At 46.4% G+C, this 24,835-nt stretch overlaps 1 protein-coding gene across 4 annotated transcripts in view; it reads right to left on the reverse strand.

Annotated features, from left to right (window-relative positions):
* COL16A1 (collagen type XVI alpha 1 chain) overlaps positions 1 to 24,835 on the reverse strand; it is a 125,514-nt gene that overhangs the window by 31,283 nt on the left and 69,396 nt on the right. For 3 of the 4 annotated variants that reach the window (XM_053398952.1, XM_053398949.1, XM_053398950.1), the window contains 24 exons: positions 24,440 to 24,553; positions 24,179 to 24,214; positions 22,281 to 22,316; positions 21,185 to 21,283; positions 20,671 to 20,715; positions 20,217 to 20,252; positions 17,594 to 17,647; positions 17,324 to 17,446; positions 16,884 to 16,919; positions 13,750 to 13,857; positions 12,390 to 12,512; positions 10,548 to 10,601; positions 10,119 to 10,160; positions 9,998 to 10,033; positions 8,810 to 8,863; positions 8,261 to 8,329; positions 8,116 to 8,169; positions 5,742 to 5,768; positions 5,019 to 5,084; positions 4,784 to 4,837; positions 4,605 to 4,658; positions 2,473 to 2,526; positions 2,118 to 2,153; positions 1,265 to 1,378 (listed from right to left, as the gene is read on the reverse strand). In XM_053398952.1, coding sequence (XP_053254927.1) covers positions 1,265 to 1,378; positions 2,118 to 2,153; positions 2,473 to 2,526; positions 4,605 to 4,658; positions 4,784 to 4,837; positions 5,019 to 5,084; positions 5,742 to 5,768; positions 8,116 to 8,169; positions 8,261 to 8,329; positions 8,810 to 8,863; positions 9,998 to 10,033; positions 10,119 to 10,160; positions 10,548 to 10,601; positions 12,390 to 12,512; positions 13,750 to 13,857; positions 16,884 to 16,919; positions 17,324 to 17,446; positions 17,594 to 17,647; positions 20,217 to 20,252; positions 20,671 to 20,715; positions 21,185 to 21,283; positions 22,281 to 22,316; positions 24,179 to 24,214; positions 24,440 to 24,553 — 1,524 coding nt within the window. The remainder of the gene's footprint in view (positions 1 to 1,264; positions 1,379 to 2,117; positions 2,154 to 2,472; positions 2,527 to 4,604; positions 4,659 to 4,783; positions 4,838 to 5,018; positions 5,085 to 5,741; positions 5,769 to 8,115; positions 8,170 to 8,260; positions 8,330 to 8,809; positions 8,864 to 9,997; positions 10,034 to 10,118; positions 10,161 to 10,547; positions 10,602 to 12,389; positions 12,513 to 13,749; positions 13,858 to 16,883; positions 16,920 to 17,323; positions 17,447 to 17,593; positions 17,648 to 20,216; positions 20,253 to 20,670; positions 20,716 to 21,184; positions 21,284 to 22,280; positions 22,317 to 24,178; positions 24,215 to 24,439; positions 24,554 to 24,835) is intronic. The other variant, XM_053398951.1, reaches the window with a different exon arrangement.

Raw genomic sequence — 24,835 nt, forward strand, 5'->3', positions numbered from 1 at the left:
CTTGCCAGAAACACGTGAGCAGCCATATTTTCAAGGGATGCCAATCCCTGATTAGTGACCTGATTAGTGCATCCCAGAACCCCTTGCAATATTTCAGTGGATGCTAAGGCATCAGTCTTGGACCATGAGTGGCATTTGATAGGTGTAATCCAAGAAAACCCAGCTATTGGAGCTGCTTATGTCAGTTCTGGGTCATGCCTGGAAAGGTGCTGGCAAATAAGGCAAAATATGTATGATTGCCCTACTCCTCGTCATGCCCAATGTCCTTGTGTTGGGCCTATCACTTCCATAGGGACCCCTACAGGTGGAGCCTAACATGTCAACCTGAATCCCATGACTGATGCAGTGAGCTCTATCTGAGTAGCTCTCATGCAAACAGGAAGTCCAAAGCATAGGTGGTGGGGGGGGGATGTGAGGGGCCACTTGACCCCACAGTCACAACCCCCTTCTGTATATAAAAATGGGACTCTACATAGGACTATATGTTGGCACGTTGACCAAAGGCATTTCTGTGATTTGTTGAGATTGAGCAAGATAGCACCAGAAAGCATTTCCCTCTGCAAGCATATTTTGGGGCTCTCCTGCACTCTTTGCCAACATTTACTGGTTTATTATGGGAATGTTGGAAGGATTTCATTACATTGAGAAAAAAGTCACTTTCTGATATTTGAGCTCTCCAACAGTAAAAAAAAACCCAAACAAACCACCCTGAATTTATCACATTTAACATATATCACTGACCTCCCAAAATGTTAAGAATTGCCATTAGACAGAAAAAAAAGGAAAAAAACTCTAGTGGTTAGATAATGGAAAAATAAAGTCTGGGCAGTGATCAATATAATTATTGGGAAAGAAATAACAGAAGTGGAAACTTTGGATGGACAGATCTTGTAATGATTTGTTGTGAAAGATTTGGCAGAATTATTTTGATGGTGAACCATATTACACATTTGTATATTACATTCTGAGATGAAATGTTTGTATTGGATATATGTGCGTTTCATGCCTTCAGAATTGTTTTATAATCAATAAACATAATGATTTTTTTTAAAAAAAATCTGGCTCTCAAATGTTCATGTGTCCTGAGTTTTTAGCATTTCCCATCACTTACTAAAATGCACAAATGTGTCACATCATCTTGGCAGAATGAGCTGGTATAGACTCGTGCTATTGCAAGGTCACTGATTTCACAGTCTGATTTACAGTGCTCTTCAAGCCTAGCTACAGGAATCTGAATGTGACCAAAGCCTGACTGGCTACTCACCCGTGCACAATTATCTATGCCAGGGGCTCCCGGCATGCCTTGGTCACCCTTTTCGCCTTTGGTTGCGCCGGGGACTTGAGAAGCTTGTATGTTAGCACAGTCTCCACAAATGTTCTGGCAAGGGAAGAAGAAAAAGAGGGTGAGAAACAGAATATTCCTGCACTGCCTGCTGCCTTTCCAACATTAATTGTCAACATTTGTATTAAATGATGTACTATTTGTATTGTGAATGATGCACAAGTAACGAGGAGTGGAGGAATCCTGCCAGCTCTGGTGAGAAGGATACTGGCAGGACAGTCTGTATCATTTCTGCACTGGGGTTTGTTGCAGAAGCACTTTCACTGACTAGCATCTCAGTAAGATGGAGCATCTGCAAATGTGACAACGCCTTCCTAATAATTGCCTCGTTTTCCCTGTTGCTCTGTGCGCTCAGCACAATTCTGTTGGAGTTTGTCACCATTTGCTGTGGCAAGTGATTCTGGTATTTTCCATTATTATTGTTGTTGCCATTGCAGCTGCTGTTGTTATTGTTATTATGCCACCCTTCCTTGGAAAAGTTGCCCAGGGTGGCACTCAAAATAAAATAAAGACATAAAATAAAAAATATAAAAAATACAATAAATAATTAAAACATCAAAAATTATTGTATCACAGTCTCTAGGATCACCTGAAGAATGCCCCACAGACCATGGATTACTGAATCACTGCTGCAGTCCAGCCCTCCATCCAACCACAGAAACGCCTTGGGCAGGTGATTTTCTAACCTTTTCTTGAGAGGACAGCTTTTGCTGCCGTCTCACATTCTGTCGCTCACACCAGAGCAAAAGCCAGCCAGAGGTCCTTTTTGCCTTACCTTGAGGACAGCCATGCTCTCAGCAGCCAGTGGTCCCTGCAATGGGGAGATGGAAAGGAGGAGAGGGAAAAAATTGCATTGATAAAACAGAGCCATCTTCCTTTTCTTTTTTATCGGAGCCATGAGCTTCTAGGGAATGGTGCCAAAAGCAGCATAAACACCTAACAGATTCCCTCCAGCAGCCTCCTGGTCGCTGCTTTTGATAAAAACATAGCTTCTAGTTTGCACCTCTTCTGCACTTCTCCTTGGTGGGGTGATGGAGGAGGCTTGGGGAAGAGCTGAGCAAAAGGGGGTAGCACTAAGCACAGGCCTGAGCGAGGGCAGGAAAAGGCGGACACTGCAGTCCTGTACCTACCAAGTCTCCCACCGGCCCAGGCAGTCCCGGCAAGCCATTGTGTCCTGGGATGCCCTAAAGGCAAGGAGAAACTTTGAATATTTTGAGTGCTTCCCAGCTGTTGCCTCCTGAAGTGATCTTTGCTATCTCAAAGGGCTTCTTCTGCAAGACGTTGGCACCTCAAAAGCACCAGAACTTGGGACCGACGATACCTGCCTTCCACGCCTTTCAGCGAGCACCAGAACATCCCTCTCTGCGTCTTTCCAACTCCTTTACCTATTCCTCAAGCCCTGACTGGCTCCTACACTGGCCTCTCCATTGGTTGGCAGCCTCCTATGTACCTTCTTCATCAGGGTAACAACCAATCATTGACAGTCTGCTGGTGACTGTCGCCACCAAGTCAGGACTTCCCTATTCCTCTCTCTGACCTGAGAGATCTAGTGATGTGATGAACCCTGTTTCTTCCCTTTGAGCTCCCCTATGTCCCCAGCATGGCTCTTCATCCACACTAGGGATGGAAAAACCTGTCAATTTCAGTTCTCTTAGTTCCTGGTTTTTCCAGTCTTAGGGCTCATCCCCACTTCCACAATCCCATACCTAGAAAGCATGGGTGCAGGCAGTTTTCCACTTCTTCCACTCCTTTCCCAGGGAAAACCTGCTCTTTAGCACTCATTCAGAGCAAATGTCAATTCATGAAAAACCTGATTGATGTTTGCTCTGATTCAGTGCTAGAGAGTAGACTTTCCTGGGGGTGGGGGAGCAGTGGGACAAGCAAAAGTCTGGACGAGCCTTTAAATTCAGTTCTCCACATTTCTGTAGCAATTTCCTTTAAAAAATGCTAATGAATTTTTTTTTAGCATTTCATTTCAAATTTCTCCTAATAAACACACTTTTGCATGCTGTTTTGGTTCTCCTATTATTTTGGAAAATGCAAATTTGATAGACCCACTTTTAAATGTGAACTGAATCAAATTTCTCCCCCATGGCAAAGCAAAAACACATATGGCCTTCTTCAATCATGTAATAAGAAGAAGCCTGTATGTACAATGTATGGAGGAGATACGGAGATATTCTGGAAAGAAAAACACCCTTGTGGGTATCACTGACAGAAGCAGTGGCAGTCAAGAAGATGAATCTCAGAGATAAATGGGGAACCCATAGAAATCTGGTGAGCATCCAAGAAGATGAAACAAGACTTAAAGAAAGATAAGATAAAGATAAGGGCTGGGGGTGTGGAGTCTTAGGAGAAGTATCATGGGTGGGTGTGATTTTCTGCAACTTAGGTCAGGACTCATAATGCTTGCATGGTATTCTCCCCACCTCTAGAAGGCACACCTTTTGCTCTTGCAGCCAGCAGTTGTGTAGAGGGGATGGGGAGGCATGGCTAAGATTTAGATGCCCTTTAGAATGAAAGGGTCTATAAGACGGGAATACATCAGTTGCACATGTTCCATGTGGAACGTTGCCACAGTTCTCTGTTCTGTGACCAACCAATGTGTCTTAAGTCAAAACAAGCCTCTGCCATTATGTTTAGTTGGGGTGGAGGAACTAGGCTCATCACCCCACACTGATGTCTGTGTTCTGGGAGGGGAGGAAAGGAAATGTTGTGAACTGGTTCTCCATCCAAGTGGTACCAAGGGCTCCCCTTTGCCAGGGCAACATATAGAACAAACAGGTATAGTGTTGCTTTTGGAAAGCAATTTCTGCCTCCTGCTCTTGATCAACCAACACAGGGATGGCCCAGCAAGAAAAGGGTCATGGCATTGGGACTCTTGCCGGACTTCTCCACCTTCCCAAAGCTTTTTAGGATTCCGTGTCATTTCCATGAGGGTGCGATGAGAACTGCTGAGGGCAATACACTGGCTCACAGCCACAACACAACTCATTTGCTTAGCACAGCACACAGCACCAGGACTGGGTCCCCATCTAAGCAGAGCTGCTGCTCTTCCTGTGCACTGCACAACCAAGGAAGTCAGGGGGAGTGGGAGTGAATTCTGGGCTTGGAAGCCCTGTCTCTTCCAGGTTAACTGAGTCCACTAATGCTGTGCCTTATCCACTCCCCACCACCACAAAGAATACAGGAGCTGGCACTGACAATGCATACCTGTTCTCGTCTGCAAGATGCTGGAGTATATGGCTCTCCTACCACTTACCTGCCTCCCAGGAGCTCCTGGTGGGCCTGGAGGGCCTGGAACACCTGGCGGTCCCTGTGAACACCACAAAGAAAGAGAGAGGAAGATGTTAAGAGAGCAACGGGGCGGGCGATGGGGAGAAAGGAGCCAAGGTCGCTACGCACAGAGGAGCAAGCATGCACATACACACACCCACACACCTGAGGGCCCGGCTGAGGCTGCCAGGAAGTCCCGATCCACAGTCCTGGGGCACCCTGCGGGTCCAAAAGGGGAGAGCGTTTAGCAAAGGCCAAGCAGGACATGGGCGTTCCAGCCTCCGGAGCAGCAAAGGCGTTGAGCGGAGAATGGGGGAGCACAGGTGGCTTGAACCATCATCCAGCCTGGCAGCGAATCCCCAAGGCCTTGGGGGCAGCAGCAGCATGTAGTGACGCTTACCGGAAGACCAATGTTGCTTGAGTCCACGCGAGGGCCGGGCTGGCAGCTGCACTCACCAGAATCTCCCTGAGAAGATAAAGGTGAGGAGGGTAAGGAGGTAAAGACACTTGGGGACCAAGGAGTGGGAGCACAGGGATCCTTTCCTACTGGAGAAGGCTACTGTGCTAATGGAATTTGTAGAGTTGGAAGGGACCACAAGCGTCATCTAGTCCAACCCCCTGCAATGCAGGGATATTTTGCCCAATGTAGGGCTCAAACCCACAACCCCGCAAGTAAGAATCCCATGCTCTACTGGCTGAGCTATCCCAGCTCATGTATGGCTTGTGGGCTTCCCAGAGGCATCTGCTTGGCCACTGTGGAAGAAGAATAGATAAGCCTTTGGTTTCAACCAGCAGGACTCCTCTTATGTTCTTAGGGGCTCTGGAATGGGACACTTAATCAAGAGTCATGGGTTGTTATCCCCAGAGTAACACTTCTGGTCCATATGAACAAGGAGTGGCAGAATGGCAGGGTGTTTCTGGCTCCTCCTTATATTACTCAAAGGTGCAACGTGCTTCTCCCAGCCAGTGCATTGCATCCCCAGAAAGATAAGAACTGGGAGAATTGTGTGCAGCACATGACAAAACAGCAGGTGTTTGTTGTATAAGATGCTGACAGTGTGGAAAGACACCAAAAGGAACTTAAGAGTTGCAAAATTTGGGATGGAGAAGAAGGCTGACCCACCTTCTCTCCTCTGGCTCCCTTTTCACCCTAGAGAAAAAGAAAGGAAGAGAAAGAAGAGTCAAATATTTGGAGAAGCGTGCTGCTGGCAATAGCACACATGCACACACATGTGCAGAGTGATTACATGGTCCTATTTGCTTCTCAGATGTGCAAAGAAGCACACCTGCAAGCTCCTTTGATCAGCTCTCTTTGGCCTGCTTCTTTCACTCCACTCATGCCTTCTGATGTCCCACTGTCTGGAACCTCTGAGCTCTGAGCTAACTAATCCCTTGCCCACCTTTAAAAAACTCCTCTGTTGCTCAGAAATCATGTGGACTTACCTTACATTACAAGAGGGATGTAAACAGTGGCCCCTGGGCCAGAACTAGCTCCTGAAGCCTTTTCAACTGGCCTGCCAGCTACCTACCTGTTTTGTGTGGCAGTGGCTTCAAGTAAAAACAAACAAGCAAATTCCTCTGTGTTCCCTACAGCTCTTCCTAGGAATCTTCTGAAGCACTTGGTGATCATTGCCAGGACCATCTGAAATGGTAAGAGAAGCTGGCTCCATCAGGATCCACCTCCTCAAGATGCCTGGAGTGCCAGTTCCTAAAGGCTTTCCTCACCTGGGGTACCTTGAAGTAGCAGTTCCCAAAGTCTTTCCTTGCATCTCACCTTTCCCACTAAGAAAAGTGAGGGAAGCCAGTTCCACCAGGAACTACTACCTTAAGGTGCCTGGCATGCCTTGAAGCTGTGACTCCCAAAGGAGCAATTCTCCTCTCTCTTTTTTTGCTGCTTAGCATTTTCCAATCAGCTTGAGGGGCAGAGAGAGAATCACCGGGAAGGGAGGTTTAAACCTCCCCTCCCAGCAGTCTGCCCCACCAGTGCCCAGCTGATTGGGAAACAGCTTTGCAGTGGTGAAGAGGGGGCTATAGGTGGGTGTACACGTGCATTTGAATGGTGCCAGGCTTTGAGACTGGAAGTATCTCAGGTCCAAACTCTGCTGTGGAATCTTTCTCAGGCAGTGGTGTAGGAGTGGAGAAGGAATATGGGAAGCTGCCTTATACAAAGTCAGAAGTCCATTTTCCTCAGTACCGTCTGCACTGACTGGTAGTGGCTCTCTGAGGTTTCAGGCAAGGAGTCTCTCCCAGACGCACCTGGATATGCCATGGGGAATTGAAATTTGGACATTCTTCATGCAAGGCAGATGCTCTACCACTGAACTATATACTCCCCGCCCCTAGCATCTGTGGCATGGCCCACCCTTACCTTCCACCCGACATGATAACAGCATTGCTGCACTGATAAACAAGCTGAGTGACATGCTGAATTCAATCGGAACGACTCGAGAACACCAAGGACCACGGAACAGATCTTTGAGGGCTGCGCACAGTGGCTCCTATTGAATAATTGAAGGTCTTCCCTCAAAAGAGGCGCGCATAATTAATAACCCCCTTTATCTCTCTTGCTAACATTGGGAGTTATTAAAGAAGAGTACGCACCCCAAATCCAATTTATTTTTCAGCGCCATATGTTGGCCTTTGAGGCACCGCTCGTCGTTAGAACAGCGCTGAGCATTTGCACTGCAGATTTCAAAACCGCCACGGTGTGAACAATCATCTCTGCTTTGCAAACGAGAAAGCATGTTCTGTGCTGCATGCTTCGCTCTTTGACCCTCAGCCGCTTCAGTCATCTTTAGTCAGTCTTATTTTGGGGTGGAAATGAAGTGTTTACACGAAACATCCACACATTAGTCATGCCAAAGCTGGATCCAAAGCTTCAAAATTCAGGCTTTCAACACTTTCGTTTCAGAGCCTGCTTCAAAAGAGAGTGGGGTCAGGCAAGTGCTGTGGCCTCGAGGCGGGCAAAGGGCCAGCAGGACTCAGGGGCATCACTCTGGTAATTTTTCACAGAGCATCCAAGAAGGTGAGAAGCAGCATGAGTGAATTTTTAGTTGCTCAAGCCCCTCTTCAATATTAAAGAGGGCACTGAGGGCTCACCCACACATTTCTGCTTGTCCCAATGCTTTTCCCTGGGAAAACCTGCCGTTTACTACTGAGCAAATGTCAATCAGTTTTTGCTGTGGATTGTTACAATTCAGCAGCAAACATAGGCTTTTCCTGGGGAAAGTGGTGAGACAAATGAAAAACTGCTCAGACCTGTCCCTAGAAACATGGAACAAATGGAAAACCTAGCAGCCATGGCAGGATGCATCTGACAGGCCTATCAAGTTCCTTTTGTTTTAAGGCTTTCAAGGCCAGCACAGGTTTTTGCCAGCAGTGGGATTGTCAGAAGTGAGTGGTTCACGGGTAATTAAGAACCTGGTGCAGCCAGATGATTAGACAGGATCATTTTAGTTTTCAGATAAGTCTTCTTTCAAAGCACACAGCTTGCCCACCTTTGAACCATCGGATCCAGGAACTCCCGGGAGGCCCTGCTGGCCTTCTCGGCCCTGGAGGAAAATACCAGGACAACAAGAGTCAGAAAGCACGAAGTGCTGGTTGGTTGTAAGATTTCCGGAGCTACAAAGCAATGACACTTACTGGTGGGCCAGTAACACTGGCACCTGGAGGCCCAGTGGGTCCTATGGCACCTTTAAGACCTGGGGAGCCCTATAGGGAAAAGAGCAATGTTACATCCATGCTGACAACATTCTGATAATGGCGGAAGAGGTGTCATTTGCTCTAAAACATAGTTAAAGCCCAACACAATCTATGCTGGAGTTTTCTAATATCTTGCACAGTTATTGTGGGATATAAAGTATACTTTGCAAACACAGTGTCTCCCACGCCCCTATATTAATGCAATGGAAAATGGGATCGTTGCTGCAGGGTGCAAACCAGTAATTCTATCCTCAGTGAAATGGCGCTGTGAACAGCACAGAATTAAAGCAGTTTTCTACTGAGGTTCACCTTGGAATAGGTGTACATGTCACTGCACTGATATTTTATCTGTTTCATCATTCATTCAATGCAACAGCTCACTGGTAATGAATAAGAAATTAAAGATGAACCTACCACAGCCATGAAGGCTATTAGATGCCATTTCTCCATTCTCACTGCAAATTATACAACCCAGATGCCAATGCTCACCTTTTCCCCCTTTCCCCCAACATTTCCTGGTGGCCCTCGAGGTCCCGGGGGTCCCTGTGGCACAGAAAAAAGAGAATCACAGCACAAGTGAAAGAGAGAGGAAGAACAAAGCTGGGTTCTGGAAACATGAAGATATCTCAATAGCAAAACATTTCCTTTTGTTAGGTTTTTGCCACATACCTTTTGCCAACCTGGTTCCCCCTCCCCCAATGCTTTTGACTAGCCAGCTGATGAGGATTATGGCTCAAAACCTCTGGAGGGCACCAGGTTAGCAAAGGTTGCATTGGGAGTTTGAAAAGCCTTTTGGGGCAAAAGTAGAGATGCCATTGAATTTTCTTGCTATCAATTTCAGAAGGTTCCGTACATTCCTAGCTGGAGGAGCCACAAAAAAGTTGATGTAGTTTTGGGTCTAGATATGTTCTGTGTGCCATCCTTTGGGGCATCCTCCACTTGCCATGGTGAAGGAAGTCTACACATTCAGGCATGGGCATAGCCAGAATTTTTTTTCTGGGGGTGGCATCATCCTCTGTCTAGCTCTGTCTAGCAGATTCAGAATGAAATTTCTCAACAAGAGTTGCTTAAATTACTTTCTTTTGACCTTAAGTGCTCAGAGAAATCATCCTCCAAGTGACCGTAGTGAGCCTTTCAATTTCAAACATTCTGATTATTGCTACTTATTGCCAGTGAAGTATTTTTACTTATCTACTTGATTTTGGTGAGCTGCTGCCCCCACCCCTACCCTCTGGCTATTCCTATGCATTCAGGGCAGAGTTGATTATACCTGCAACTAAAACGACAAGGCAAATTTGGAGGTCTCTGGGTAGGGGAATCATACAAGGATTATTGAGAAAAGGAAAATGAGCTTTGATAAAACTCCGCCACAGACCCCAGCTCGTTCCCCTTGTCTGGAATATCGAAGAGCCTTCTGCAAATGAGTGGTAATTTCCATGCTAGGTCATAACCCCTTGCAAAGCAGTTAACTCCACATTGCTCCTCTCGGGACTTTTCTGCTGGGTCATCAGGGCTGCGTGGATCCTGAGCCTAAGAGCTTCCAGGTGAGTACCAATTTCTATGTTAGCACCAGAGCCTGGTTCAGGGATCCTCTGAGTCATTGTCTAGGCATGACAGGTCTACTGTGGCTGACTTGTCTTAACGTGGCTGAACAAGGCAAGGCGAGATTCTACTTACAGGATTGCCAGGTGAGCCTTTCTGTCCAATTTCCCCCTGAGAAAGAAGAGAGAAGTGGGTGGGTCTTGTTCTAATCACAACACATGGTTGCAGAAACTATTCACACACTGGCCATACTCACTTCTGGACCTTGGATTCCTATCCCTGGAGGACCTGGCTCCCCCTGGAAAGATGAAACAGACAGATTAGTGGAAACACGACATCACCAAACCACCCAATGAATGAAGCACACCTGAGTCATAGCTATTTGAGCCAACAGCCTTGGCTCAGTGATTCCCCTTATCTCCCTCCCTGGAATCTTATGCTCCCTCCTCCTGCATCTCTGCACCGCAACCTTAATCCTCTTTGTTCACTACCCCAACTGGGTGGTTGTGGAGCACCTTCTGTGGCTGGTTAGCAATGGCAACTCACTCTTCCTCTTATCTCTTGGGCCTGGCTGTCAAAATAGGTAGCCACGCCAAGGTTTAAGCAGTACCTGGGAGAAAGCGGCCCCATCTGTCCATGCAAACGACGTACATTTAAAGCCCTGTCCAGCTATGCCCTTGCTCACCTGCAGTCCTTTAAAGCCAGGAGGTCCCTGAACTCCTGGAAGTCCTGGTTTTCCCTGGTGGTGAGAGGAGGGAAGACGCAGTAGAATTAGCCTGAATAATTTAGAGCCCCCCCAGACATCACTCATGCTGGTTGCAACACATCTGATCCATATTCTGTTGCCTTAGAGGAACGTATTGTCTACCTTCTATGAGTTCACAGCAGGTTTTCAGTTGCTGTATAGTTCTGAGCTAGAAAGCTAGGGGGAAAGCTAGCTGTTTATCCGAGGAAGCTAAAACAGTCAGCGTTTGCTCTAAATTGACATTCGATTTCAAATGAGTAGTTCTGGAAAATTTAATGGGTGCAATTAATCATTTTTAGACCTTTCAGTGCTGCAGATTTTTTTTAAAAAAACTATACTGGTCTATCAGAAAGTTACTAGCTTTGTGAAACAAACTTTTTAAAATAACTTCTTAAAAAGTACTCCAAAAAGGATATTTGTAAAGCAAAGAAATATGAGGCTCTTATTCCAGCCTCATCCTGTGAAAGGATATTTTTGCTGTCATGAACAACCAAAAGATAACATCATTCTGCATCTTGATCACTCTAATTTTGCATCAAGAAGAACAGAATTATGCAACCTTCATAAATCACGAACCACCATAAATCACGAACATTTGCATAATTTCCCTAGTGTGCATAATTTCATCTGCTTCAGCTAGTTGCAGGAAGGGATAATGCCATGCTCAGTGCAGGACCATTTCAACCCTACTCTTCTGAACACTGGAATAGACATTGCCTACACCCTTTCAAGCCTCTCTTCATCACCATGAGGGATAGAAACTTGATTCTTTTTTAAATGAGATTTTCAAGATGCTGAATTCAGAGACCCTGTTGCAAATTCTCTGCCTTTCCTGTGCTTTTATGAAATTGTGGGGTGTGCTTAGAATATGTTTCTCAAATCTCTTGAGACTCCCAGTACGAACAATGGTATTCATATTGTTTCAAATTATGTTTGAAGATCAGTATCTGTGAAAACAGAGCCATACTGCCGTCATCATCGGTTATCTCACAAACGATATTATATTCACAAACTTAATAGGGTTAGAGCATGACTTGCTTTTAAAATAACAAAGATGTCTTCCTTTGTCTTACCAAGGAATGCTAGTGTTTAAAATTATAATTATTTGACATGCTCATACTGAACAGAAACGGTCACCTGTACTGAGGGAAGATCTTTTATTGAGATCCTTTGTGAAGGTGTTGTGAAATGTAAATCGAGCCAGTTAATTAAAGGAATAAAAATGAGGCAGTTAACACTGGGTCATCCAATAAAAGTGACTGGCAGCAGGTTCTAGACGGATGAAAGGAATTAGTTCTTCACACAAGACGTAATTAACTTATAAAAGTTGTTATTGCAAGTTGTGCTATCTTAAAGGATTAGACATATTTGTGGAAGATCTATCAAAAGTCAACAGCTATCGTAGCTGCATGGAATTTCCAAAAACTTATTATTAATGGGTGATATAAGAATGCTGTAAATAAACAAATAAATGTACAGAGTACCTGAGTACCAGATGCTAACTTGGAAGCAGGGCAAAGGCCTTCCACCTTCATGCCTGCTTGTGATACCCACAGGTATCTAAACTGGCTAAAAGGTCATGCAACAGTTGTCCAATCTATTATACAAACACAAATGTATCTGGTTCTAGGGATGCAGCCTGACTTGTTCAGTTTTGTTCACATAAATAACTCAAAGTAATGGTAGTTAATGACTGTACCAATCTTAAAACAGACTATCAGACTAAATTCTGAATTTGGCATTCTCAGCACCACTATTTTGATCAGTCAGAAAACTACTTACAGGTTTGCCTGGCTGTCCCACACCTGGAAGTCCACGGTCTCCTTTTGAACCTGGTTTTCCTGGGATCCCAACCGCACCAGAGAGGTCTCCATTGAGGGTGGGACAGGAGTCACAAGCATCACCCTGTGGGCCGGGATGGTGAGAGTGGGGAAGAATGCAGAGTGATATGTCAGCAAACAGGAGACCAGGTTAGATGTTCCAGATATCCTACCCCATTATCCCTAATCAAAATTTTCCATCATGTAAACACTTAAGACCAGAGGCTCATGTGGATAGTCATTGGCCGTACCAAGGGAGCAAGCTGCAATTGTGTCTGCTAGCTCTTTACATGTGTGCTTATGGGCATACACCCTGCCACATAGGATGGTTTGGATCATGCAAAAGACGTTTGTGTGTGTAGGCTCCTCTTTGCAAACATGAACTTTAAAGCAGGGCAGTCAGGGGCGGGACAGCAAGCAGGATTCTGATCCACCCCACCCCACTGAGAGATATGCATGAGGACCATTTGCCTAGTGGTCAGGTACACAATAATTGATATGAACCAAGCTGAATTAGGGATGAACTTAAACGGGCTCCAAATTTTGTGGCCCTTTTTGCTTGTTGTGAACCTGGGAGAACCTCTTTCTCTGCATCAAAAAATAAAAAATAAAGGATAAAAAAGAATCAGAGAGGTGTGCACACAAAATTTGGCATCAGAGGAGCAGCTCATCCTTAGCAATGGCAATGGGCATTTTCCTTTCTCTCCCTTTTCAAAAGTCTCTACCAACAGCAGCAGCAACACACCAGTTCCTCTTTCAGTGGCCCAGCCACCAATTTGTATCCACCTCCCACTGCCTTAGATGTAGCATTTCTCCAGAGCATTGGTGAGAGGGGGGGGGGGGAGATAATGGTGATAACAACCATTCTTTTTACTGTTCTCCCACTCACTCAGTGCCTTGTTTGCAGATGGCAATTTTACTACTGCAAGTGCAGTAAAATACTACTACTGGTTGACAGGGCAATACAGTGGAACCTTGGTTCTCGAATGGCTTAGCTGACGAACAAATTGGCTCCCGAATGCCAAAAACTCAAAAGTAAGTGTTTGAACATTTTTCGGAAGCCAAACGTCTAATGCAGCTGTTGGCCATTGTTTCCGGACGTCTGCACCAATCAGAAGCCATGCCTTGGTTTTTGAATGTTTCAGGAGTTGAACGGACTTCCAGAATGGATTAAGTTTGAGAATCAAGGTTCCACTGTACAGGTGAGAAAGCTCACCCTAGGATGAGTTTGGTTATTTGCACAGGTGCACACACCCTGTTCCAAAAACATTTGGTCCCTCCTGGCAGCATGGTGGTTGTACCCCAACAAGGGGCTTACTCACCTTTTCACCTTTAGCTCCTGATGGACCTCTGACTCCAGGTTCACCAGAAAGACCAGGCAAACCTGCTGTGCCTGGTATGCCAGGATCGCCTGGGCTTCCTGAAGCACCCTAGACAGGATAGATTTTTATACACACTTGTTCTTATTTACCTTTACAACATATCAAAAAGATAAAAATGACAAACTAGACCTCTCACCCTCCCTGTTTTTTTTTACCCAACCTCAAGGCATAGTTGAGATCCAAATAATAGTAAAGGTTATATACTAAAGTGGAGAGAGTCTGAAAGATGCTGATTTCAATACAGAGCTCATCCACACTGTGCCATGCTTTTTAGGCACAGGTCAGGGATTTCCAGATCTGTGTCTGAGCGGAGATTTTTCTTTTCCCTGCTGCATTTCCATGGGGGAACTCATGTTAGAACAAATGGCAATCTGCCACCAGCACCGTTTGGCCAGAATTGGTGGTATATTCTCAGACCACCAGGTCCCAGTCAATCATCTGGTTGCTGAAATCTTCACTTCCTGAAGTTTCTGAACCATCTTCAAAAGGCAGCCCATTGTCTTGGCACAGCATCATAGAAACAAGGGATACAGACTGGAGTGGCTGTTTTCATAGGCCCACTTGAACCATGTGCTGTAACTCAGGGGCAGCCAAAAGCAGTGGGCAGAAAGGGTTTCTTTTGGGAGGTGGGGAGAGGAATTCTCTAGCTTCTTTGCTAGGACTTCCAAGACTACGCCAAAATCTGCCTTGTTTATGCAGTAGAAATCACACAAAACAATGGTTCCATTCCTAGTTTATGAAGTAAAAATCTGCTGCTCTTTGTGAGTACCCTTGTATTTGTGGCACAACACTACAAGAGCCAGTGGGATGTAGTGGCTCATGAGACAGATGAGAACTGTGGGGCAGATTCAAATGTCCATTCAGCATCAAAGTATACCAGGTGCCCAGGTGCAAGTCTCTGCCTCTCAGCCTAACCTACTTCGAAGGGCTGTTGTGCGGATAATATTGAGTCAGTCATCGTCTCTCAACTTAACCTACTACACAGGATTGTTGTGAGGATAATACTGAGGGCGAGGTGAGAGATACTGTATCTTTCGCTCTATAAGACTCACCAGACCATAAGACGCACCTAGTTTTTGGAGGAAGTAAACAAGAAAAGAAGTATTCTGAATCCCAGAAGCCAGAACAGCAAGAGGGATCGCTGCGCAGCAAAAGCAGCGATCCCTCTTGCTGTTCTGGCTTCTGGGATAGCTGCGCAGCATGCATTTGCTCCATAAGACACACACACATTTCACCTTACTTTTTAGGAGGGAAAAAGTGTGTCTTATAGAGTGAAAAATACGGTAATTGGAGGAAAGGCAGGATATAAATATAACAATAATCTGCTACTGTTTTGTGCCATAGTTCAGTGGTAGCACACCTGTTCTGCCCACAAAAGCACTCAGGTTCTGTCCCCAGTGCCATCCCCAAGTAGGGCTGGGAATGTCCCCTGCCTGAAACCCTGGAGAGCTGCTTCTCGTCCGTGTAAACAGTGCTGAGCTAGATAGGCCAATGATCTGATTCCATATAAGGCAGCTTCCTATATTCTTGTGTTGAAGTAGCCTGTAGAGATAGGACTGGGCTTTGTGAGCAGTGGTTGTTAGGAAACATGGAGGCTGTGGTTCTCTGCTGGTGGTTGTAAGGCATCACAAATACGTAGCACCCAAATAGGGTCTCTTAATTTCATTTTTAACCTTCCTAACACCTGCTGAAACTGATGTTAAAGCATTAAGAATTCAAATACAAGGTTGCCAGGCAACTTAAAGGCTGTGTGGTGATGGCCCCCCTAAATGTGGTTGCTGGGAAAGGGGTGCGCACCTCCCTCTAGTGGCTGTGGGTAGGCAACACACTGTGACACACAGTGATGCTTACTGGTGGTTACAACACTATAGCCTAGGGTAGACTGTACCTTCAAGAGCTGTGTAAAATCAATTTCAAAAGGTGCTGCTTCTCCTGGCCTTGCCTGGCAACCTTCACTTGATGAAATTCTTCTAAACAATTCTTTTAATCAACTCCCCCCCCCCCAAAAAAAACCCCAGCCATACGTTCCTTTGCCTCCTGGCCATTCTGCACAGCCGCACTTGGGGAAAGCTGTCTCTCATGCTGTTGAACATATGACCCTGTCCTCCTTGCAAAGCCTTACACCTGTAACCCACATAACTCCCAGGTCAATATAGTCCACGAAGCTGCCTTATACCGAGCCATGAAATTTGTCTATGTAGCCCAGTATTGTCTTCTGTACCTGGGGGAGGGGCAGGGGGAAGAAAAAGGGACTGGGTCCGGCCAGCAGGATGGATCCTTACCTTTCCCACCACCACCACCCCTTGCAGGTCATGCCTGGGTGGCCCCACCTGTCAATCATCCGATGGCACAATGACACCAGGCGAGCTGTTTTTGCATAGCACTGTCTACAAGCGTTCTGACAATCATCTGATCATTGGAGTTCCCAAAGCACTGTGCATGGGGCTTTTAGCCCCACATTAGTTGTCAGGTGTAGGACGGGTGAGCATGGCTTGATCAAAACAACATTGTGGGCCAAATGGAGAGACCTAGTGGTCCTAATTAGGCCCATAGGCTGAAGATTCCTCACCACTGCTCTACGTTGACTGGGAAATGGCTCTACAAGTACTGAGACGGGGGTATTTCCAGCCCCAGTACCCAAAGCCTTATTACGTGTAGAAGCAAGGAACTGAACTGCTATGGGCCCCTTCGGGAACTGGCCCGATGTGGCACAGAAGGGATTCATTTGCACTGATGAGATTTTTAGCAGTTTTACACCTGTGTTGGACTGCAGGTGTTGACATTCCTCCTATTGCACCACATGCATATTTGATTTTCGTGTTTCCTTCTGGTCTTTTGCAACTTTTTATAGATCACTGTACTTTGTTTGTAGCTTGCTTTTCCAATTATACTGTGTAAATATAATGAGAATATATTTGCTCCCTAGAGATGCATTTCCTGTGCCTCTGGTTTTGTCTCGAGGAGTGTGAAAATGACAGACCTCCTCACCCCTTTCCAAAGCCAGCTCTGGCCACCAACCCCCTTGGGTTATGTAATCTCACAAAGAAGCACTCCAGCAGGCGGACTTCTCTTACCTTCTGACCTTTCATTCCAGATTCCCCGGGTTTTCCCTGAAAAAGTACAGCAAGCAATGTAAGAGAAAAAGCTTTTCTGCTTAAACTTCACTGGCCCCTTGGATTCTGCCACAAAGACCCCTTCCAACAAATCAAGTCTGCCAGGCAGCCTAATAAGAGAAGCCCACTAGAAATTGGTTCCCAATTCTCAGCTCTGTTTATCTTCTACACTGAGCTTCTGCACCAGTTTGTTTAATTTAAGAGGAACGTACTATGCCATAGACTCACAAAACCTTTCTACCTGCCCCAGGAACCACAGAATTGTAGAGCTGGAAGGGTCATCTAGTCCAACCCCCTGCAATGCAACATTTTCTTTCGCCTATGAGACCCACCTTCCCTCTAGCTTTATTGCCCCACCCCTTGCTCCTCTCCAAAGGAGGTCCATGCCAAGGGTCACTTACTGGTTTTCCAGGAAGTCCAGCACCAGGAGGCCCTGGCTCACCCTTCTCTCCTGGAGGCCCTGGAATGGAAACCATGGTCTCCCGACCTTCCAGAGAGGCAGGGCACTCGGTACAAGGTTCTCCCTACAGGGGAGAAAAAATGAATTGTGATACAAAACAGAGGGACATTAATAAGAGAGGAGAGGGCCACAGATTGTGAGCAAGACGAAAGGCTCACTTCTCTGAACAAGTTACACAGCCACTTCCATGCTTTGATACCACTTTGCTCACCTTTTCGCCTTTGACTCCTGAATCTCCAGTGTCCCCTTTGGTCCCTCGGACTCCCTAGAATTACAGGAGGAGTGAGAAACTGCTGAGCTTTGAGTATAAGCACAGAATGAGAGTGAGGGTTGAGGAGAAGGAGGTGGGGTCCTTTCCTAGATTTGGAGAATTCCTTGTGGTAGAGACACATCATGGCATTGCCATTCATCAAGAATTTCTTCTCCGCCTCTATTGCATCTGCAGAAAACAGCAGCAGGAGACTTTTTCAGGTGGTTCACAATTTAGCGGAACCACCTGCAACATCGGGGCCCAGTATGGGCCACATGTTCTCCTGCAATGATTTTGCAAAGTTTTTTGCAGATAAAATCGCTCAGATTCGGGAAGAAGTAGACTCCACCGTGGGAGCAGGGCCGGGGCGGGAGAGTGCTAGAGTTCTGTCTAGTCAAGTTGAGTGGGATCAGTTCCAATCTGTTACCTCTGAGGATGTGGACAGGCTGCTTGGACGAGTGAGACCAACCACCTGTCTCCTGGATCCTTGCCCATCCTGGCTTATAAAAGCTAGCCGGGAAGGACTGGGCGATGGGCTTCGTGGGGTGGTGAATGCTTCCCTCCGTGAGGGAGCCTTCCCAGACCCGCTGAAAGAGGCGGTTATTAAACCGCTTCTTAAAAAACCATCTTTAGATGCGGCCACGATGGCCAACTATCACCCAGTCTCAAATCTTCCATTCTTGGGCAAGGTGATTGAGCGAGCGGTTGCCGAACAACTCCAGGCACGCCTGGAAGAAGCGGACCATTTGGATCCCTTCCAGTCGGGATTCAGGCCTCATCATGGGACTGAAACTGCCTTGGTCGCACTGGTTGATGATCTCCGGCGGGCTAGAGACAAAGGTGAGAGCTGTTTCCTAGTTCTGCTGGATCTCTCAGCGGCGTTTGATACCATCGACCATAACATCCTTCTGGACCGTCTTGAGGGGCTGGGAGCTGGGGGCACTGTCATACAGTGGTTCCGCTCCTTCCTCCTGGGCCGTGTTCAGAAAGTGGTGGTGGGGGATGAGTGTTCAGACCCCTGGGCTCTCACTTGTGGGGTGCCTCAGGGTTCTGTCCTCTCCCCCATGCTTTTCAACATTTACATGCAGCCGCTGGGAGAGATCATCAGGAGGTTTGGGCTGGGTGTTCATCAGTATGCGGATGATACCCAGCTCTACCTCTCTTTTAAATCAGAACCAGTGAGGGCGGTGAAGGTCCTGTGTGAGTGTCTGGAGGCGGTTGGAGGATGGATGGCGGCTAACAGATTGAGGTTGAATCCTGACAAGACAGAAGTACTGTTTTTGGGGGACAGGAGGCGGGCAGGTGTGGAGGATTCCCTGGTCCTGAATGGGGTAACTGTGCCCCTGAGGGACCAGGTGCGCAGCCTGGGCGTCATTTTGGACTCACAGCTGTCCATGGAGGCACAGGTCAAATCTGTGTCCAGGGCAGCTGTTTACCAGCTCCATCTGGTACGTAGGCTGAGACCCTATCTGCCTGCGGACTGTCTCGCCAGAGTGGTGCATGCTCTGGTTATCTCCCGCTTGGATTACTGCAATGCGCTCTACGTGGGGCTACCTTTGAAGGTGACTCGGAAACTACAACTAATCCAGAATGCGGCAGCTAGACTGGTGACTGGGGGCGGCCGCCGAGACCATATAACACCGGTCTTGAAAGACCTACATTGGCTCCCAGTACGTTTCCGAGCACAATTCAAAGTGTTGGTGCTGACCTTTAAAGCCCTAAACGGCCTCGGTCCAGTATACCTGAAGGAGCGTCTCCACCCCCATCATTCTGCCCGGACGCTGAGGTCTAGCGCCGAGGGCCTTCTGGCGGTTCCCTCATTGCGAGAAGCAAAGCTACAGGGAACCAGGCAGAGGGCCTTCTCGGTAGTGGCGCCCGCCCTGTGGAATGCCCTTCCAGCAGATGTCAAAGAGATAAACAACTACCTGACATTCCAGCAGATGTCAAAGAGATAAACAACTACCTGACATCTTAAGGCAGCCCTGTTCAGGGAAGTTTTTAACGTGTGATATTTTACTGTATTTTTGGTTTTTATGGAAGCCGCCCAGAGTGGCTGGGGAGGCCCAGCCAGATGGGCGGGGTATAAATAATAAATTATTATTATTATTATTATTATTATTATTATTATTATTATTAGAGTTAATTTGGAAGCATGTGAATGTACTGAAGAGCAGTATGCTGCTTCTCTTCAAGCATGAACTGAAGCTTTTGAGCTTGATGCAATAAAAATCTTGAGGTCTAGCAGCTATGCTAGGGGACAATTCACCAGACTGTCTAGCGAGCAAAGTAAAAGAAAAAGAAAATTGCACATAGTTTCGTATTTCATATTAAAGAACTGGATGTTTGGTACCCTGGTTTACTGTTATTTCATCCTGCAGATCTGCAACTCTGTATTACTGTTTTTGTGTTTGTTACTTACCTGTTTTTCCCCCCTGAGTGACAGTGACTTATTAACTCCCCCAAATCCCTTTATTATCTGACTTTGTTCTTGTTTTCATATCTTCCACTTCTGTTCAGATCACAAAAGCCAGCTCCCAGAGGGCAACCAACGCACTCTAAACTTGAAGAACTTTCTCATACTCACAGCTTTGCCTGCAGGTCCTACAGCTCCAGTATCTCCCTAGGTACAAAGAGGATCAGGTGAGTTGCTGAAGACAGAAAATGGCTGCAATGATGCTCAAATGATCTACCATCTTGAAACAAGAAAACTGCTGCTCAGATGAATCTGACATAAGGGGAATCTTCTTGTTTCACCTCGTTTGTTTGTTTGTTTGTTTGCTTGTTTGTTTTTACAAACTGTATGTGGCCTGGAAACACACACACACACACACACACACAGAGAGAGAGAGAGAGAGAGAGAGAGAGAGAGAGAGAGAGAGAGAGAGTAGAAGGCACCATGCATCTTTACAGAGGTATTATTAGCCTATGATAAAAATCACTGGATTCATCCTCAAGTTCTGGCTAATTACACTTGCAGTGGAACAGAGATAAAGCAAGGTATTCCGGAACCAGACTGTCTCCTGAAAATTTGCTCTTACCTTTTCTCCTTTGAGTCCAGACAGCCCTGGAAGGCCATCTTTGCCCTGAAAGCAAATAAAAGAAAAGTAAGAAGAATCATTTCAGTGAAGGAGTTGGCAGAACCAGGAAAAGTTCTGGCTGTGGTTTTAACCAGGATAGTACCTTAAGATCAGACCTGCTCTCATTTGGAACATTCTGTTCACACAACCAATCCAAACAGCTTTGAAACTGCCACCACATCCCATGAAACCCTGAGGACTGTAGTTCAGTGATATCATCAAGAATGCTTCTCAGAACTAGAGTTCCGCAGGCTGAAGTGAAGAGGATTAAATGGGTTTGTACTGTGTAGACTTGCCTGTTCACAGAAACTGCCATGGGGATTGCATGTGCTTTTCTATGATCATGAGGGCTAGAAACCCTTGTGTTATTTCACATTCTCACTTCAGCGCTGCTACTCATTCCACCCTTGTTCTTCCCATAAATCCTTGCAGTGCCCTACACTAAAGGCAAGAGGCACAATGGCCCTATACTTACAGGAAGGCCAGGCAGGCCAATCCCTGGTGGTCCTGGTTCTCCTTTGGGTGCTTTCTGAAGATGCTGGGCTGCAGGGCTGCATGACTGACACTGATCTCCCTCAAAGAAGAAGAAGCACAATGCTTGGTATTAGCGAGGAATAGCTCATTTCAAACCAGTACAATGCAAATGGTGATACAGATTGCAGGATATGGTACAAGCCTGCTCCCCCACCCCAACTGCCTGCACTGTGGGAAAACTGCTGGTTTGGGACAGACATAGATGGGTAGATTTCATTAAGCCTAAAATGCACGGGTCTCCTTGTTTACACGAATTACAAAATTGACTTTGCGGTAAGTATCATTTGTGGGGGTTGGGGGTATGTGCCTGAAATAATTTGCACAAAGGTATCCAGCAGTCTTGTAAATAACCACATGCCTAGTCACCTGCAGTGAGGAACAACTGGCTAAAGGCAATGAGATGGAGGAGCTGTATAAAACCTGTTCCTTTTCATCAGCAAAACTTTATCATCACCTTGTTCAGAATACAAAATTTACCCAACTCAAAACGCTCACTGTTTTTGGTTTGTCTGTTTTTTTTTTTTACAAATGAACAGTATTTCCCTAAGGAGTTCTGCAGTTTGCAAGCTAAAATGAGAATCTGCAGGCATGCAAAAGATGCTGTTAGTGAAGATTGCTTTCAGTCTAAGACCTTGCCACTAATCACAACTAAAGCAGAGATGTGTGCAAGCACTCCCCAAAGGCTACAGAGAACTTTGGACAAGCCCAGGATTAAAAGGAGAAGGCCTGCCTAGGAATTCCACTCACATTCACTTGAATGCATCTCATGATCAAGGACTGTGCTTTATCAGAATCCACAATCACATAATCTCAATTCAATTGAACATCAAGTAGAATCCCTGTGCAAATTTTCCTTGTACATCATGGGGAAGGTTGGGGACTAAGCGAGGCAGGCGGTGGGAGAGAGCACACATGAGGACATTTGTGGTGGGGCTTATGTGCACAACTCCCCCCCCCCCAACTACAGAGTGTGACCCCTATTGAACCAAAGCAAAAATAGGGGCTAGAGATCATATAAAAAGGAAATGGCCACCTACCTTCTCCCCTTTAATTCCATTGATCCCAGGGTCCCCCTGAAGAATGATAAAAAGAAAAGGGAGAAGAAAAAATCAGAAGGCAATGGAAACATCCATGCCACCAACAACTGGGTGAGGCAGCTGAGCCTGGGTGGTGTTGGTGGTGCTGAGAGGGCATCAGCAAGAGACGCACCTGCTGTACCCCATCAATGGTTGCTTCAGTTTAGACAAAGCAGGAACATGTTACAGAATCACAGAATTGTAGAGTCATCTGGTCCAACCTCCTGCAATGCAGGAACCACAGCTAAAGAATCCCTGGCATATGCCCACCCAAACTCTGTTCAAAAGTGCTCCTGGATCCACACAGCTCACAGTCTCAACAGACCACAATGGGCCACAACAACTGGCCCTCACTTGATTCCTCCACGGAATCGGTGTATCCTGGATCTGTTGGGATACTGCCAGGGAGATAAAGTCCATCTGAGCCCCCAAGCTCGGTGCCGGACGATCCATCGACCTCCCTTAGTCACGCAGTATCTAGCAATTATAGCGACACGAAGCCTCAAGAAAAGATAGCCACATTCTTGGACTTGTGCACACTCTATCAGCAGAATTCACACAACAGAAGTTGCACAGCATGAGAGCAGAACATGCATATTTACAGTTTATTAGGCGTTGGTCAGAACAAAGAAGGCATGACCGTCTGCTCCGACTGCTCAGGCAAAACAGCCAAAAACGAAACGAACTTACAACATAAACATCCTGTGAGACAGGAACTTACGCAGGCTGTTATACAAACATCCTGCTCCCTTTTAAGGTGGAACGGAAATATCCTAACAGGATCATGTCAACTTCCCATGCACTCATTTGTAGGTCTGCTTTGTGCCATTTCAGCTTTAATTTGAAGAGAGTTTTTTTATATATATAAAAAATGAATGAATATGCATTCTAAGTAAAGGTGAAGGGACCCCTGACCATTAGGTCCAGTCGTGACTGACTCTGGGGTTGCGGCGCTCATCCCACTTTATTAGCCGAGGGAGCCGGCATACAGCTTCCGGGTCATGTGGCCAGCATGACTAAGCCACTTCTGGTGAACCAGAGCAGCGCACGGAAATGCTGTTTACCTTCCCGCTGGAGCGGTACCTATTTATCTACTTGCACTTTGACATGCTTTCAAACTGCTAGGTTGGCAGGAGCAGGGACCGAGCAATGGGAGCTCACCCCGTCGAGGGGATTCAAACTGCCGACCTTCTGATCGGCAAGTCCTAGGCTCTGTGGTTTAACCCACAGTGCCATCCATGTCCCATATGCATTTTAATAGGTAACAAATTCACCTAGTGTCAGAAATCTGCCACAGTTCTTGAACCAGTGAAGTGAGACAGTGTCCTTCAACCTTGTGTCTCCAGATGTTGTTGGTCTACAGCCTCCACCATCCCTGGCCATTGGCTAAACTGTCTGGGAACAATGGCAGTTGAAAGTCAACAGCATCTGCAGACCTAAGGTTGAAGAACACTGACCTGAAGGATGCCAGACGAGGCATTCAGGCTGTGTGCCATCATCCAGTTCACTCTGTCTAGAGGAGGGAGCTGCAGGGAAAACAGCCACACCTGCCAAGGAAAGATTCATGCCCAAAGGCTGTAGGTGGTAGTCCATCACAACATCTAAGCTTCTGGGTCAAGGGATACCTGTTCTTGTTGGTTACTGGCCATCTTGACAGACATAGGAATCTACCTGTAATTGGATCAAAGCCCCGTGCTGGTCTGGCAGTGGCTGTCTGGGATATGAGGGAGACGGTCTTTTGTGTCACCTGATGCTTTTTAAACCAGAGATGCAAAGGATTCGACCCAAGGCTTTCTACAGGCAAAGCATCTTCCCCTTGCTCCGCTCTTAATCTCACAGAAAGTGAATCTGACACCTACCCTGCTGCCTTTGAGTCCTGGAGGGCCAGGCTTGTCCTGAAAGAGAAAGGTGGGGGGAGGGAGGAGACCAAAGAAAGTGCTTAGAACTCCAGGGTCCAATAACTCAGTAGTTGCCCCACCAGCCAAACACCTTTGCTTCTTAGAATCATAGAACTGTTGAGTTGGAAGGGACCTCCCAGGGTCATTTAGTCCAATGCAGGAATCTCCTTGTCTGTAACACCCTCAAGGGATAAAGCCTTCACCCAGTGACCTGGGACTCACCGATTTGCCCGGTTTCCCTGGAGGTCCAGGCTCCCCTTTGGGCCCCGGTTTCCCAGGGATGCTGACTGCATTGTTCCCGTCAGAGATAGTGGGACAGACTTCACATGGGTCCCCCTGTTGAGAGACATTCAAGATGCTGTGAAGAAGATTTGAACTAAAGGAAGACAACACAAAGGCAACAGGGCCAAAGGAAAATGGTCTCCATTGCCTCCTTCCCCAAAATGGAAAGAAAATTATTTAAACAAAAGGCATTAAGATGAATTATTCCTGAAACAAAACATAGATCCTCTTGTTCAGGCAAGTAGTTTTTGGGATGGGGGGGGGATGGAATAGAGGGAAGAGCAAATTAGAGGGATATAACTGTGGAACTCCTTCCCCACAATGGTGCCTGTTGCA

Source organism: Podarcis raffonei, chromosome 8 (assembly GCF_027172205.1).
Source record: "Podarcis raffonei isolate rPodRaf1 chromosome 8, rPodRaf1.pri, whole genome shotgun sequence".
NCBI lineage: Eukaryota > Metazoa > Chordata > Lepidosauria > Squamata > Lacertidae > Podarcis > Podarcis raffonei.